A 16145-nucleotide genomic window follows, 5' to 3' on the forward strand; every position below is an offset into this window, starting at 1 on the left:
TTTCCTGCATGGCAGGGGGTTGGAGGGATGGCTTTTGTGGTCTCTTCCAACTCTATGATTCTGTGATTCTATGAAAAGTCTGCTCTGGGATCTGGCAGAGAAAGCCAAAGGCCTTGTAAAACTCCCCTCTGGGCCCCAGAACAAACTCCAACTCCCAGAATTCCATAGCCTCGAACCAGGATACTTAAAAGTGGTGCCAAACTGGGTTATTTCTCCAGTGTGGATACAACTGCCATGTTTACAATAAGGGGAAGCGAGGAGGCAGGCAGAAGTTTTGGGGTCTGGCCCTTCATGGAGGAGCCCAGCCCAGGCTCTCCTCCTCCTCCTCCTCCTCCTCCTCCTCCTCCTTTTCCAGGACAAGTCCTCCATTCCATCCCTTCCTGGCTGCTTTCTCCCAGGAAAGTTACAGCCTCAGGTAAACAAACAAGGGCAGTGGAGGGAGGAAAACGCGCATGCGCAGAGCCCAGCCCAGAGCTGGACTGACAGGAATTTCTGGCCAGGTAGAAAAAGAGAGAGAGAGAGAGAGAGGCCACCTGGAGGCACCGCCTCACAAACACTTTCTGAGGGGAAGGAAGGAGGAAGGGGGCTGTTCCTGCCCCTCTTTTCCCAGAAGGAGCCCCAATATAACAAAAAAGGGGGGAAAGTTTCCCCTCAGTGTGGCTCTGAGGAAGGAGGCGCCACCGTCGACGCCTCTCCTCACTCTGCTCGACTGAGCCTTTCTACTTATTGCCCCTCAGCAGCAGCCCCTGCGCACGTGGAGGGGCGCCCCGCGGCCAATCAGGCAGCCAATCAGATTCGTCCAATCGTCCAGCGAGGAAAGCGGGGAGGGAGGGAGGGAGGGAGGCGGGGAGGGAGAGTTGCTCTCTTTCTCCCGCTCCTCCTCCTTCTTTCCCTTGGAGTTGTCATCCTGACATCGCCGCAGCCGGGATGGTCTTCCGCAGAAGGGCAAGCGAGCCCCGCGCAGAGAAGGAGGCCAAGGACTAATAGGAGGGAGTGGGACCCTGAGAGAAAGGCACACCACCATGAAGAGGCTGAGGGCTTCGGAGCCCACTGTGGCTGCTGTCCTCCTCTTCCTCTTGGCTCTGCTGGCCAGGGGCTGCTGGGGCTCCGCCGTGGACGAGAAGAAGGGTAAGGGAGGGCTGCTGCTGCTGCTGCTCTTGAGTCCACATGGCGGGGATAACCCGGTTTGAAAGCGCTTTAATGGCCCTGGCTGAAGGCTATGGCCTTCTGGGAATGGGAGATTCCAGCTCAACATTAGGAGTAACTTCCTGACAGTCAGGGCTGTTCAACAGTGGAAGGCACTCCCTTGGAAAGTGATGGAGTCTCCCTCCTTGGAGGTCTTTAAGCTGGACGGCCATCTGTCAGAGATGCTTTGACTGAGAGTTCCTGCATGGCAGGGATTTGGATTGGATGCCCCTTGGGTCCCTTCCAACTCTACGATTCTAACAACAGCCAGCACAGCAATACCTGTTTGTGGCTTATTTGTTTGTTACTTGTTATCGTTATCTGCGACTTGTTGCTCTTTGGGTTAAACGTGGTTCTTAGCCCTGGCTCTAGATATTGTAGGAAGAGTTGAGTTTGGTTTAGCTGGCGGGAAAGGAGGCGACATCAGTGGCCTGTTTGGTTGTTGCTTTTTGCTACTTCTTGGCTAACATGGTTGGTGGCATCCAGTAGCAGCTTTGAGACTCACTGGAAGAAAGAAGTTGGTGGCATGAGCTTTCAGAGACGAAAATCTAGTCCCTCAGATGCATTTAGATGCAATAATAATAATAATATGTAGAGAGATCTTGTAGCGCCTTTGAGACTAAAGGAAAGAAAGACGTTGGCAGCATGAGCTTCCCTAGACTTCAGTCTACTTCCTCAAAATCTGAGCAAGTAGACTTTAGTCTCCAAAAAGCTCATGCTGACAAGTTCTTTCTTTCCTTTCGTCTCAAAGGCGCTACAAGATCTCTCTACATATTATTATTATTATTATTGCATCTAAATGCATCTGAGGAAGTAGGTTGTCTTCGAAAGCTCATGCTGCCAACGTCTTTCTTTCCTTTAGTCTCAATAGTCTGATTCTACAGACTAGCCCAGCTATCTTTTAATTCTTCCGCTATGGTTAGTGACTTCAGTCTTTCTGAAGGTGAGCTTGTTTTGGTTTTGTTTTTCCTAACAAAGGGGTCAGGGTTTGAGAAGAAGGTAACAAACTGTGGGGATCCCTACTATGTCCAGTTACAGACTTAGCAGTCATAGGCCTGTTACAGACTGCCAAAATAAAGCTGCTTTGGGTCTCTTTGGAGGTATGCTATTTAAATGACGCATGGGTCCTAAGAGTCCGGAGGTTGTGCCAAAGCCAGACTCCATTCCTAAGCACTGGAGTGCAGCTTTGGTGCAGCTTCCGGATTGTTTGGATGCATGCAGCATTTAAACAGCATACCTCCAAAGAGACCCAAAGCAGCTTTATTTTGGCAGTCTGTAAGAGGCCATAATCTCAAAAGCAGACCAGGAAAGAATAGGAGCAGACTTTCTCTGAAGCTGGGATGCCTCCCAACTTTCACAGAAGGGCTGGTCATTGGCAGCGTCTGATGTTCGCTCGGAGTCTTCTTTCATAGATGTTTTTCTTGCTTTGTTATAGGAGAAACAAAGCAAGAAAAACATCTATGAAAGAAGACTCCTCAGTGAAGTTGTTGGCCCAGGTACCATGAGTTTCTGGTGTGTTAACAGACTTTCCTCTCCGTCGAGAACTCATTCCCGTAGTTCGTCTTCTGGTGTGCTCTTGGTTTTCCCAAACCCTTGAGGCATCAAACAGGGCTTGGCACAGAAGAGACGCTTTGTTGTTTCCATGGCCCCCGTGAGAGTCTGATGTGTCAGTTTCACTGGGAAGAGGCTACTGTCCAAAGATTATCACCCTCTTCCAGTAAAACCAGCCGTGATTCATAGCAATAACCGAGCCTAGTGACTAGGATTCCTTACAGATGCAAGACTTAAACATGGATTGTGTGTCTTTGCTTGATGTGTTGATTCAAAGGATAGCTTAACGATCAGGTGCTCTTTGGGGCCAGTATGTACTTGGTGTAGTTAAACAGCAAAAAGGAACAGTTCAGTGTGAGACTATTTCCTTGCCAGGTCTCTTAAAACAAAACAAAACACCCTGCTACTCGAGGAGTTGTTTGTGTGTGTATATGCTGTTCCCAAATGAAGTAATTTGTCAGTCTTTATGATTGGGTGCCGTGTCGTCCTCAGCTAAACTTGCCTGACGTTTCTTCCCGTAGCTCCGTTTCTTCTTACCTTGTTTAACAGCTCTGGGAAATAAAACCAATCTTTTTGCAGATCCAGTTTAGACGTTGTAGTGGGAATGGTGGAAAGGGCGTTTAGTGGTGGTTTCTCCCTCTGCCTTGTTCTTTCCTTAACTTTTGTGAAAGTTTGGAGAGCTAGCTTCAATTCCTGGCAAATCGTCTTTATTTTGGAAGCCTGCCCAAAGGAGAAAAATGAAGATTTTCCTCTTTCGTTCTTTCCCCTTCTCACCGCCTCTTTCCTGAATGGGGAAAAAGTCTGATACATGAGCTGGGCAAAAGCAACTGAAGTGTTTCGTGACTCCAGACAATATAACAACCTTTAAAAGGAGAAACGCCTCTTCGAGGAGCCTCATTGCATAATCTTGAAATCAAGAAGTGTTCTCGTTCTACTCTAAAGAGCACGTCCATACCTGTCGGTGATGTAATTGCAACAGGGTTGGGTTTTTCCTTTTGGGTACACTCCCATCTACCTTTGTATGGTTAAGATAAAACCGTTTCAAAGCGTGGCTGGTCTGAGTTAGGTCTCTGAAGGATTAAACTGAAATTAGTATTATGTGTATTCAGTATAACGCTAAGGAGGATTCACTCAGTGATCTCTGTTGTTAATAGCTGCCCCATATCAGTAGTATAGCAGAATGTGGACAGACATTGTTTCAATTTTAATTGTTCGTTTAAGCAAACGATTGAAGGCTTCCGTGTTAGATGTGAACCATTTTCCTTGATCGGTTTGCTGTGAAGGAAGATGTGTCTTCTTCGTTGACTGCATCTTGGTGCTGTAGATGCTGTATATGGCACAAGTGTTCCGAAAAGGCATAAAACATTGTGCTTGAAGAATGGACCTTTGGCCTAAGGACCTTAGAATCTAAGGCCTGTTACAGACTGCCAAAATAAAGCTGCTTCGGGTCTCTTTGGAGGTATGCTGTTTAAATGATGCATGCATCCTAAGAATCCGGAAGCTGCACCAAAGCTGCACTCCAGTGCTTAGGAATGGAGTGTGGCTTTGGAGCGACCTCCGGACTCTTAGGACCCATGCATCATGTAAATAGCATACCTCCAAAGAGACCCAAAGCAGCTTTATTTTGGCAGTCTGTAACAGGCCTAAGTTTCAACAGCAGGGCAAAAGGAAAAAGTAAATCTGTGTAGTCTTAAGCAGTTTGGGGAGAGTGAGAGAATCGTAGAAGGGACAGGGACTGCAAGGGCTATCTTGTTTACACTCCTGACGTGCCAAAATCCACAACTAATATACGGCTGCAAGATGGCCATCCAAGCCCTGTTTGGCAGCTTCCACAGAAGAAGAATCCATTACCCTGCAAGGCAGTCATTCCATGCCAAATGGCTCTTACAGCAAAATTATTTAATCATATTTATTATTATAATTTCTAGTCTCTGCAGCATCAGAGAACAAGCTTTCTCTTTCTTCTACGTGACATCTTTTCAGATATTTAAAGATGGCTGACAGGTTGAGAAATCTGAGAGATGACATAGAATCATATGATTCTATGATTCTATGTCATCTCTCAGTCTTCTCTAGGCTAAACGTACCCAACTCGCTAAGTGACGAACAGGGGATTAATGAATAGGCCTCATAGAAAAGCTGGGTTAATAATACTATGCAACTGTCATTTTCCCCCAATACAGCCGGCCCTCCTTATCCACGGATTTTTTTTATCCACTGATTCAATCATCCACAACTTGAAAATATTTTTTAAAAAGTATAAATTCCCAATAGCTAACCTTGATTTTCCATTTTATATAAGTGACACCATTTTGCTCTGCCATTACATTTAATGAGACTTGAGCATCCATGGATTTTGTTATCCATGGGGATCCTGGAACCAAACCCCAGTGGATAACAAGGTCCCACTATGCATTATAAAGCATCCTATTAAATACTGGGTCACCTTGCTATGGTCACTTCCTAATAAGAGGCAAAACTTGGTATTCATCTGCCATGAGATACTTTATTTTATTGTTTGTTTGTTTGTTTGTGTCATTTCTATGCCGCCTGTCTCCCAGAAAGGGACCCAAGGCAGCTCACAGATAAAATTGTTTAAAAGATTTTTATAATAAAAAAAATTAAAACCAAATAAAATCTATTAGCTAAAAACAGTATAAAATGACATAAAAACATACAAAAGTTAAAAAAAATTAAAACACGCACCGCCAATAAAAGCTCCCTGACACAATTATATATTAAAAGCCTGCTTTAATAAAAATGTCTTTGTCTGCCAGTGAAAATTATTAAAGTTTGAAATGTTTTGTTTGTAAGGGAAAGCTAACATGTTCAACATATTAACGTATTTGAGGCTTCTAATTTAAGAGGTTACATTTAAAATGAAAATCTAAACATGCTGTCAGTGACATGGAGCTACATTTTGTCCCTCCTTCATAGTAATAAAACTCTGAGTGAAGTTGATTGTTATGCCATGCCCAGGAACCTCTGATTATTTAATACTGGGTAACAAAGAGAGGATAACATCTTTACGCCTTGCAAAGGGATCTTGTAGCACCTTTGAGACTAAAGCTTTGCATGTGAGCGTTACAGAGATGTCATTATTGGAAACAGATTGTGTACTTGATGAAACATTGGTCTGCTCCAGAAAGAGAATTTGTATGGCCTGTTACAGACAGCCAAAATAAAGCTGCTTCAAGTCACTTTGGAGGTATGGTATTTCAATGATGCATGAGTCCTAACAGTCTGGAAGCTTCACCAAAGCTGCACTCCAGTCCTTAGGACTGGAGTGTGGCTTTGGTGCGGCCTTTGGATTCTTAGGACGCATGTATCATTGAAATACCATACCTCCAAAGTGACTCGAAGCAGCTTTATTTTGGCTGTCTGTAACAGGCCTGTATGTGATGGAAACTGTACATTACCCAAGAGTGGCCTGAGTATGAGGAATGCAGGCTATGCTGGATTTGAAAATCTTTCCCATTGCTGAGATGTGTGTATTGTCTCTTTTGAAGTCATTTATCCTAGTGCAAATATTTTAAAGAACAGTAGTAGGTCAAAACCAGAGTAAAAGCCAAAATTGGGTGTGCAGTGGACCCTTGTTCAGGGACGTAGCCAAGGGGGGGGGGGTTCTTGGGGTCCGGACCCCTCCCTTCCATTAGAAAAACGAATGGTGTGTGCTGCTGCGCCGCCGCACCCAAGCCCCATTATAATGGTGGCACTTAGTCTAGACCCCCCCCCCCTTTCCTAAAATCCTAGCTACGTCCCTGCCTTGTTATACTCTGGGGTTTGGTTCCAAGATGCCCCCTGTATAACAAAATCTGTGTATGCTCAAGTGCCATTAAATATAATGGCATAGCAAAATGGCGTCCCTTATAAAAATGGAAATATCAAGGTTTGATATTTTAAATTTATACTTTTTTTAACATTTTCATACCGTGGACGCTTGAATCCGTGTATAAAAATCCGTGTATAAGAAGGGCTGACTGTACTTCTTATTATTCTCTTTCATTCACATTGCTGGGAGAAACATGGATTCTACCAGACCAAGTCTCTTCAACCATGTGTAGTAAAAAAAAAAAAGGGGGGGGTTATAATTTTTTCACTGCACTCTAAAGGAGCATATAGACATCATGTGCGTAGTTAATACATTTCCTTCAGAGGATGACAACACCTCTGCAGGATTTTTACTCAGCTACAGAAGTAAATCTCAAGAGTTAATGTCAAAGCCATAAGGAATGGTAAAGGGAGGGGGCATGAGAGGGGGGTAGAGAGAGAGACTCTGCTTGCCCTCAGGGATTGGTGGTTGCTGTTTGGCTTGCCTTACCCCCAGGGCCCTGCACTATCAGCCCCCACAAGGGAAATGCTGAGACTTCATGGACTAAATTCTGACTAGAGTCAACATGTTATCAGTGGGATTTACCTGTGTGGTTCAGCATTCAGTCATTGATTGAATGAGTCCCTACTTGGGACAGCAATGGATGCTAGATTGTGTGTGCGCTAGTCTGCATGTGTGAAGGTGTTTGTGTTGTATTCAGTGCAGCGTCCTTTAATGAAGTTATCTGTGCACAGAGACAGTTCTTGTTTTGCTTTCTTGGTGCTCTGATGTTTCAGTATAGCCAGGAAGAATGCTGACATGGGCATGAATATTGATTTTGGGGGGGCTAGAATATGCCATCTTGGTGAAAGGAGGGTCCTTTTCTCTTTGTCCTTAGAGTAGGTTGCCTGAATTGCTTTGTGATTGTTTTATTCTAGCTCTCTCTTTGTTTGGGGGTTGAGTTTGAGATGGGCAAAAGTTCTTGAGCTCCTTAGTGAATTGCTTGATGCAACTAAAGTGTTGATATTTGTAATACTAGATATTGTTGACTGACCTATTGATATGTATCTTGTTCATTTACAGATTGAATGTATTTTAAATTAATTGTAAATGTTAATATTGATAACATGTTATAATTACGGTTAATATATTAATTTTTTGAACTTTGAGTATGCAGTGTACAAATAAACTGACTAAGCAATTTCACCCATGTATACAGGTTATACACATACCAGTATAAATGCAGATGTAGCTTGAATTTTCTACTACCAAGGGATAGTTACAGGAAGAACATGAAGAACAACTTTGAAGAGGAAAATCTTTAACTATGAAAGCTCTTTACACCGTCTGGAACACTGACTTTCCCAAGGTTATGGATTATGTGCAGAACCTCCATGGATAGCAAAGGCTCTCTTCTTTGTGAAGTTGCGCTTCACATGAGGAGAACTATATTAGAGCAAGCAGGATTAGAGCAATGCCCACCTTGCAGGTTGCTTTACAACTTTGATCTTCCATCTACATTTTTGCCCTGCCCCTTTTTGAAAGGTACTTGCAGAAGCGTTTCAACAATTACCATTTTGCAGATTTGGGAAAAAATACAGTGCAACTACAGATGGTGGTAGACATATGAGGCTTATGTACATCTGTGACCATTTTGCGTTTCCAGATCTCATGAATCTCTCAGCTTTCTAACCCTCTGTATCTCCCATTCACATACCATGGTTTCCTTTGTACAATAATGGGAAAATAAGTAGGGTGTCTACAGAAAAAAATAGCCATTTAGCCTTGACTTTAACCCTTTGAACAATTTATTAGAAGACAGGCTTTGCTAAACAGTGCAATAGGACTCTATTAAATCTGGTCAGCTTTGTAAAAGTTATATAGTTCATATAATTGTGTCATCTACCACTTGCTATCAGTTCTCACTTTAGATATCAAACATTTATGAAAATTAGTGCTATACTTTGGGAATACATAATAAATTATACTGTGCAGCTCAGAGCATGAAAAAGTTCTCCTTGGTTTTCCTTAGAGTCTGGTGTTCTCTTTTCCCCCACTGTTCAAATGGATGCATCAGCAGTTTCTTAAGGTCTTCAAATATGCATGTATTCTTAAATCTGCCAATCCAGTAGCCACTTAAAGCTATTACAGGGGAATCTTTTAGTATCGCTAAAGTGCTTATGATAGCAGTGTATACACACAATCCAATACATTGTCCTGTTTTCATCCACAAAGCAACACCTTAGAACTTGCAATCACCTAGCTGTGATGCTGTGGCACATTCCAAGGGAGGTATGTGCATTGGTCAAGGACAGTTTTTGTTTGCAGATTTGCACCGAGGCCATGTTCTAAGACTAATTACCCTTCAGAGCTTCAATTATCTCTAACAGAAATTTTTATGGTGAAGTGTCTTGTGCTTATTGTGAAGTGCTTAACTTTCTTGTTACTTTATATGTCCTGTTTTGAATGCTTTTTTGGGGGGAGGGGAGTTTTAAACATTCTAAATAAATGCTTTGGACAAATGCATCTTGAATAACAGCTCCAAGGATCTAAATCCAAGTTTTGGTGTCCTGTCTTAAGGGTAATGATGATCTTATTTTTCAGGCGTAGAAAGTGTTGGGATTGAAGAATATTGCAACAAGACTTATTTTTCTGCCTGTTCCCTTGATTGCTGTTCTTATTATCTAATAATACCTTCATGTGTTACAATAAACACAAGCACCTCTTTGTTCCCAATCAGTGTGTATATTTACAATGAATTCTGTAATGCATTAGAAAGAAGGGAGCTGTGTATCTAATAATACAGTAAACACCCAGAGCTTTGGCAAGAAGTAGTTTTGACTGAGGCTCATGGTTGTTCAAGCTGCTTCTGACTTAACGGCAATCCTATCACAGGGTTTCCCCTTTTTCCAGATGTGCTAACATATCTTTCTTTAGGAGCAAGGGGCACTTATTCAAGGTCCGTATAGTATTTAAGCCTCAGAAGCCTGTGTACAGTTTCATTGATCCATTCTTCTTGTGCCAGAATAACACTGGGGCAGCCTTTGAAGAAGTGGCCAACTTTATGAAACCCCTCACCAAGGTTTTGTTTATGAAGTCCCTTAAGGCTGCTAGTTTTTTGGGAGTATGGAATATAGGCGGTTTACAGATCGCCCTTTTGGGGCGGCCTGTACCCGCTCCTTTCCCCGATGGATCAGGGCCTCAGCTGCCATAGCGGCAGCCCTGAGACCCCGATCCGCCGCTTTTCCAGGCCGCGGGGAAGCAGCAAAAGGCCGCTTCCCCACAGCCTGGAAAGGGGTGTCCTTGGGGCTTCAAGCCCCAAGGACACCCCAACAGCGGCAGGGAAAGGGGCCACTCGTCCCCTTTCTCCTTTGTGTCGCTGGTGCAGCTGTGCAAAGGCTGCGCCAGTGACACAAAACCAAGAAGGAACTCCAAAATGGAGCTCCTTCCGTTGCCACGGAAAGGGCGCCACAGGCGCCCTTCCGCAGTGCCAGGACATCACATCCGTGCCACTCCGTTTGGAGGCGGTGCGGCTGTGACATCATAATGGCGGCACCCATGTGGACAAGGCACTGCCATTTTGTATGTACTCTGTACGTATTAGGGTTGGGGGCGTCTAAAAGAGACACTCCCAGGCAACCCTAGTACATACAGAGTACGTACTTGGGTGCCCGTGTGTAAAGAAAGGGCCATAGTTTAGTTTTTCACTCTTTTAGTACTAAGTAATCCCAAAATCTTTAACTGGATATCCTATATTCAGCTGGCATGTTGCTGAGAATATTATTGTAACATGTACATTGGTGTAAACTACTCTTTGCTCACACAGCTCGTGTCTGAATTCTTATGTGTGTTTTAAGAACAAGTAACAGACCTTGTCCAGGAATATCTGGATAGTTAAGTATAGAATTGTGTACTGGTTTGGAGTACAGTATCTATGGAGCTTGGAATGTAGTACGTATGGATCTTAATGCTGCTGGAGATGTGTTTAAGCCTCTTGGTATATAGGTATAAAATGTAACCTGAATATTTTAGACTCATTTCTCTCTCCTTCATTTGGTACCTCATCCGGTCTCAAAGTGTATAAATAACTTATTCCAGTCGTATACATATTTACCTGGGAGTAGGTCCCAGTGTAAAAAAAATCAACATGGTGTAGTGGCTGAGTGTTGGACTGGAGCTCTGGGAGACCAGGGTTCAAATCCCCATTCTGCTATGGAAACCCACTGGGTGACCATGGAAAGTTCACACACTCTCAGCCTCAGAGGAAGATAGTGGCAGACCTTTCTCTGAATAAATCTTGCCAAAAAAACCTGTGATAGAGTTGCCTTCGGGGTGCCATAAAGTTGGAAAATACTTCAAGGCACACAAGTCCTAATATTCCTAGGTGGGGCTGCCTTCTGAATAGACATGTATAGGATTGTGGTGTTAAAGTTTTTTAGGCCCGATCTAGATGGGCCTTTGCGCTGCCCCCATCACTTGCTAGAGGTTGGCCGAAGACGCACCAACCATACTGGCCTCATCCCTAGCATGTGACGGGGCGTCAAAATGGCAGCGCCCTGTACACACGGTTGGACACACGGTCGGGCGTTGCCCTGTACACATGTTGGAGCTGGCTTGCCTTTCTCTCCCTCAAGATGGTGGATACTTTTTTGGAAATGTAGGCTTAATCAGTGATTTCAGATACAGCTCCTTCGCATGATTTTTCTGCCTCCTCTGTAATATTGTGCATTGTAAAGCTTCACAAGTTTCAATGGAATTTCCCCCACACTTCTGAAAAGGTATGCAGAGTAATATCTCCATTTTCAAACATTGAGATATTGATGAAATTGATAAGGTTTTCTCCTAACATCTATGTTCATTGCTGAAGCATGATGAAGGAAATGATGAGGAGGCAAGTGATGCAGAGAAGATAAGATGCTACATAGCACCTCATGATAGCTTGTAAGTCTAGGTTAGTGTAGGCTAGCATTGACCAGAACCCAAGTTACATTAATGAGCAGTATGGAGATAACCTCAAGTAGGAAAAGCATAATGGTTGAATTATGTGTCTAAATTTAAATTAAGTGAAGTGGGAGAAGATTTTGAGTAACCATTACAATGTTTGAAAATAAATTACTAATTTTAGTTAAGGTCTAGTGCCTCATATTTGTGGGATGCAAGCAAGGTTTGTCCAATGCTTCCCTTGGTTCTTTTATTAAGCAAGCCACCTTGAACTACTTGATCTGCCTGTATGGTCAAGGAATTAGGCTGCCATAAATGCATTTCTCTTGTTAGTGTGCATGTTGTGATGCACAGCCACAGGGGATTTTTCGTAGGTATCCCTTATTGATTATACTTGTTAGATACCTTTGTAGACAAGATCCCTATGCACCATATAATGCTGATTAAAATGGCCATGCTATATTAAAAGGGAAACGTTATGCAGTTTCTATGTGGTCCAAATATGTACCTTAAAGACTCAGGTCAGCAAAAGAAAAAAGTATGCAATATCAGTGCAATAAAAATGTATTAAAATGACATGAGCTAAAATTGGCCAGTCACTACAGGAACTGAAACTATTCTCGGTGCCACAAGAACAAAAAATCAACATCTTAAGAGGTCTTTGACTGTGTACATTGCTTAAGTGAGAGCACAAATACCAAAATTATGAGGTAGCAATAAGTACAGATGGCAGGTAATATGTTAACGAGTCATGGACATTCATAATATCTTAAGCAATACTTTCTTCCTTTCTTATTTCTTGAGTCTGTGGCAATGCATAATGACTCAGTTCAGGTATAATGACAACCAGAGTTTGTCATTATGGAAATGATCAGTGTCATGCCTTGAGCTTGCATGGTTCCATCCACCCCATCCTTTGCATATGACAGAAAGACCTTAGGAACAACATTGCCTTTTTTTGCTATTTCAAGCCATAGTTTGTCCACAGTGTCCAGGCCCCTTAGCTGAAGTCATAGGCAGAAATATCTGAAAGGTACTTTTTATGGTTATTCCAGTACAATACAGGTATTATTCACACATAGTCCACATACTTAAACTAAAGCATTTTAGCTTGCTTTATGGTGTATAGCAGTTTTCCAATTATACGTTAAGCAACAAGTAAAACTGTGGGGCAGCATTCTTGTTTTTATAACTGATAGGTTGTGATATGATGATTTGCATTTGGGTGTAATGTTCTCCTTTTTATCTCTTAAAAAAGACACAAGGGAATGCAGCAGTACACAAACCAAGAATTTTGGTGAATTTGGGGATGAGTGGGTCAAATGCTATTGGAGGGTGTCTAGAGAAACAATGGCCATTGGAGTAGGTTTCAAAGAAGTAGCCATTTTAGTCTCTTACAGAATAAAAAGAAGAAAGGGAGGTGGAGGAAAAAAGGAATTTTAATATTGTATGAGCTTTCATAGATATAAACCCATTTCTTCATTAGTGAGTGATAGTAAAGGCCTTGCCCAGCCCTTTGAAAATTGAGGTCAAGGAACATGATTTGCATCTTTTTGGATCCTGTTACATTCTATCTCACTCCCGAAACTGTATAAATATACTTTATACCTGAGGCCTTAATACCACTAGTTACTGAAATAAAAAAGATGGAAGCAATAGACAGAAGAGCTATATAAAAAAGATGAAAAATGTCATATTCATATGACTACATATGAATAGTCATATATAGACGAACCCCAATTTTTGGAAAGTGAGATGAAAGCTTCACTCTAAGCATTTGGGAAGAATAAGTCACCAGGAACAGGAGATATTAAATTGAATTGCTACAATTCACACAGTCAAATCAATTCTAGTGCGAACTAAAATCTGCCACCAAATATGGAAAACAAAACAGTGGCTAACAGCAACTATTGGAAACTATCACTATACATTCCCATCCACAAAAAAGGCGACACAGAAGATTGCAATAATTACAGGACCATTCCATCACTTTCCCATACAAGCAAAATTATGATCAAAATTTTGTAGTAGGTGTGCCAATTATATATGGAGAGAGGTAGAAATGGGATTCAGGGATGGAAGAGACACTAGGGACCACATTGCAAACATGCAATAGATAGTGGAAGGCACCATGGAATTCCAGAAGAAAATTAGCATGTGTTTTATTGATTACAGAAAAGCCTTTGGTAGCATGGATCATGAAAAGCTATGGAACACTCTTAAAGAAATGGGAATGCCAATACACTTGATTGTCCTGATGAGAAACCTGTACGCAGGAGAAGAGGCTACAGTTAGAACGGAATATGGAGAAACAAACTGGTTCCCAATGGACAAAGGGGTCAGAAAAGGCTATATTCTATCACCCTGTCTGCTCCACGGGTTCTGGTACTGCTGATTTTCCTGGTTGGCCCAGTCTGTAGTGTCTCTCATGTTCCTTGATTTGAGTTTGAACACTGCGTTTGGTGGTCACTATGTAGTATGCAGTGTTCAAATACAAATCAAGGAACATGAGAGACACTGCAGACTGGGTCAGTCAGAAAAACCAGCAGTACCAGAACACGTTTTAAACCATCCTGGGCATAAAATACTATTTGAAAACACTGAAATTCTGGACCATACTGACAATTATTGGGTCAGGATGCACATGAAAGTCATTGAAACCCACAAATACCTGGACAACTTCAAGGGGAAAGAAAAAAAAACCTTTAAGTAAACAAGATTTGGCTACCAGTCCTCAAAAACACCAAAATCAAAACTCAAAACATGCAAATGAAAACCTCCCAGGGTCAGGGGATTTCCTAGCATACGATGGATCATTAATTAGATAGACACTAAAAGCCTTGCCATTCAACACCTAACAACACAGAGATTGCCATGTAAATCACTTCCTTCCAACCAAAGGTCACACAGTGTGTGTGTGTGTGTGTGTGTATGTGTGTACACACACACACACACACACACACACACACACACACACCCTCACCTCCATGCCAGCATTCTCTGAAGATGCCAGCCACAGATGATGGAGATACATCAGGAAAAATCTCTTCTAGAACAAGCCACATAGCCTGAAAAACCCACAGAAAAAATATTCTCCTCCTCCCTTTGTTCTTTTTAAGTGCCACTGGAGATACTCTCTTTGTTCAAGGTTACTAAATGAAGCCATATTAGAATTAAGCACACTTAAACCATTGAAGAATAAGGTATCCTAATTTTGTATTGAGATGTATCTTTCAAGTAGTGTGCTCCGTTGCACGTATTATAATGTAAAAGTGAGAGATGTATAAAATAAAAGGGTGGAGACAGCCAAATAACTTGTTTTAGCAGTTTGGTCAGATATTTCAACATCACCATCAGCACAAAAGTAAAAGATTGCTTAAATTAGTAACTAGGGTGGTTTTTTTTTGGGGGGGGGGGTTGCAATCAAGTTCCAGCTCATTTTACATGACAATCAGTTAGTAATAAAAAACATATCTAGGCAAGTTGCTTTTTGTTCTGTGTGTCATGAGATCTGTGTACAGTCGGCCCTTCTTATAGACAGATTTTTTTACACGGATTCAAGCATACACGGTTTGAAAATGTTCAAAAAAAGTATAAATTTGAACTATCAAACCATGATTTTCCAATTTTTATAAGGGACACCATTTTGCTATGTCATTATATTTAATGGGACTTGAGCACACGGATTTTGTTATACAGAGGGGATCTTGGAACCAAACCCCAGCGTATAACAAGGATCCACTATATTATGTATTTAGGTGCTGATAGTGTTCCTTAGTATATTATGTGGCATTCTGAACCCAAATGATGGCTACAGATCAGGATGGCTACATATTGCCTCCACTGTTAGAAACTGTATGCCTCTTTATATCAGTTGCTGGAGAGTGTGAGATGGCAGGGTGCAGTTGCAACTATATTCTGCTGTTGAGTTTATGTAAGGCAACTGATTCGTCACTATATGAACATAACTGGACTAGATAGTTGTTTGGTCTGATCCAGCATGACTTTTCTTAATGTTCTAATAATTAAGACTCTGGTTATGTTTCAAGAGTTTTAAAAAGCATTGTAAGAGAGATTTCCATACATTGTTTAAAAAGAAGTTGAGAAAGGGGGAAGGGTGTTCAGAAAACAGTGAACTAACTGAGAATTTCCCAAATCATTCTGTTTCTTGTAAAGCCTATCCACACCCCTTCTGAATTTCACCCAGATTCACAATTGATGGCTTAGTTTCAGGCAATCCTCTCCTATACCAATTTCTTTTCTCCTGTATTTTCACACAATTAGAAATTTGCAGAGTAAAGAAGGGAAAGTGCAAAGGCAGGCTTACTGTTGAACATAAAGAAAACAAAAATAATGACCGTGGAGACAGGAGTGTCTACACAAATTCAATCTAGACAACGAGAAAATAGAAATAGTAAAAGAGTTAGTTTTTTGTGGGTTTTTCAGGCTATGTGACCATGTTCTAGCAGAGTTTCTTTCTGATGTTTTGCCAGCATCAGATTTCTCTGAAGATGCCAGCCACAGATGCTGGCGAAACGTCAGAAAGAAACCCTGCTAGAACATGGTCACATAGCCCGAAAAACCCACAAAAAACTATGGATGCCGGCCATGAAAGCCTTTGACTTTACAGTAAAGAGTTCTCATATCTGGGATCAAA

The 16145-nt window shown here is 41.9% G+C and overlaps 1 protein-coding gene across 1 annotated transcript in view; it reads left to right on the forward strand.

Moving 5' to 3' along the window:
* Positions 1–903: 903 nt before the first annotated feature.
* Positions 904–16145, forward strand: part of EGFR (epidermal growth factor receptor) — a 168085-nt gene continuing 152843 nt past the window's right edge. The window contains exon 1 of the mRNA XM_089532529.1: positions 904–1128. Coding sequence (XP_089388655.1) covers positions 1023–1128 — 106 coding nt within the window. The 5' untranslated portion in view covers positions 904–1022. The remainder of the gene's footprint in view (positions 1129–16145) is intronic.

The sequence above is a fragment of the Sceloporus occidentalis genome, unplaced genomic scaffold, assembly GCF_023333645.1.
Source record: "Sceloporus occidentalis isolate IW3139 unplaced genomic scaffold, rSceOcc1.0.p SCAF_7, whole genome shotgun sequence".
Lineage (NCBI taxonomy): Eukaryota > Metazoa > Chordata > Lepidosauria > Squamata > Phrynosomatidae > Sceloporus > Sceloporus occidentalis.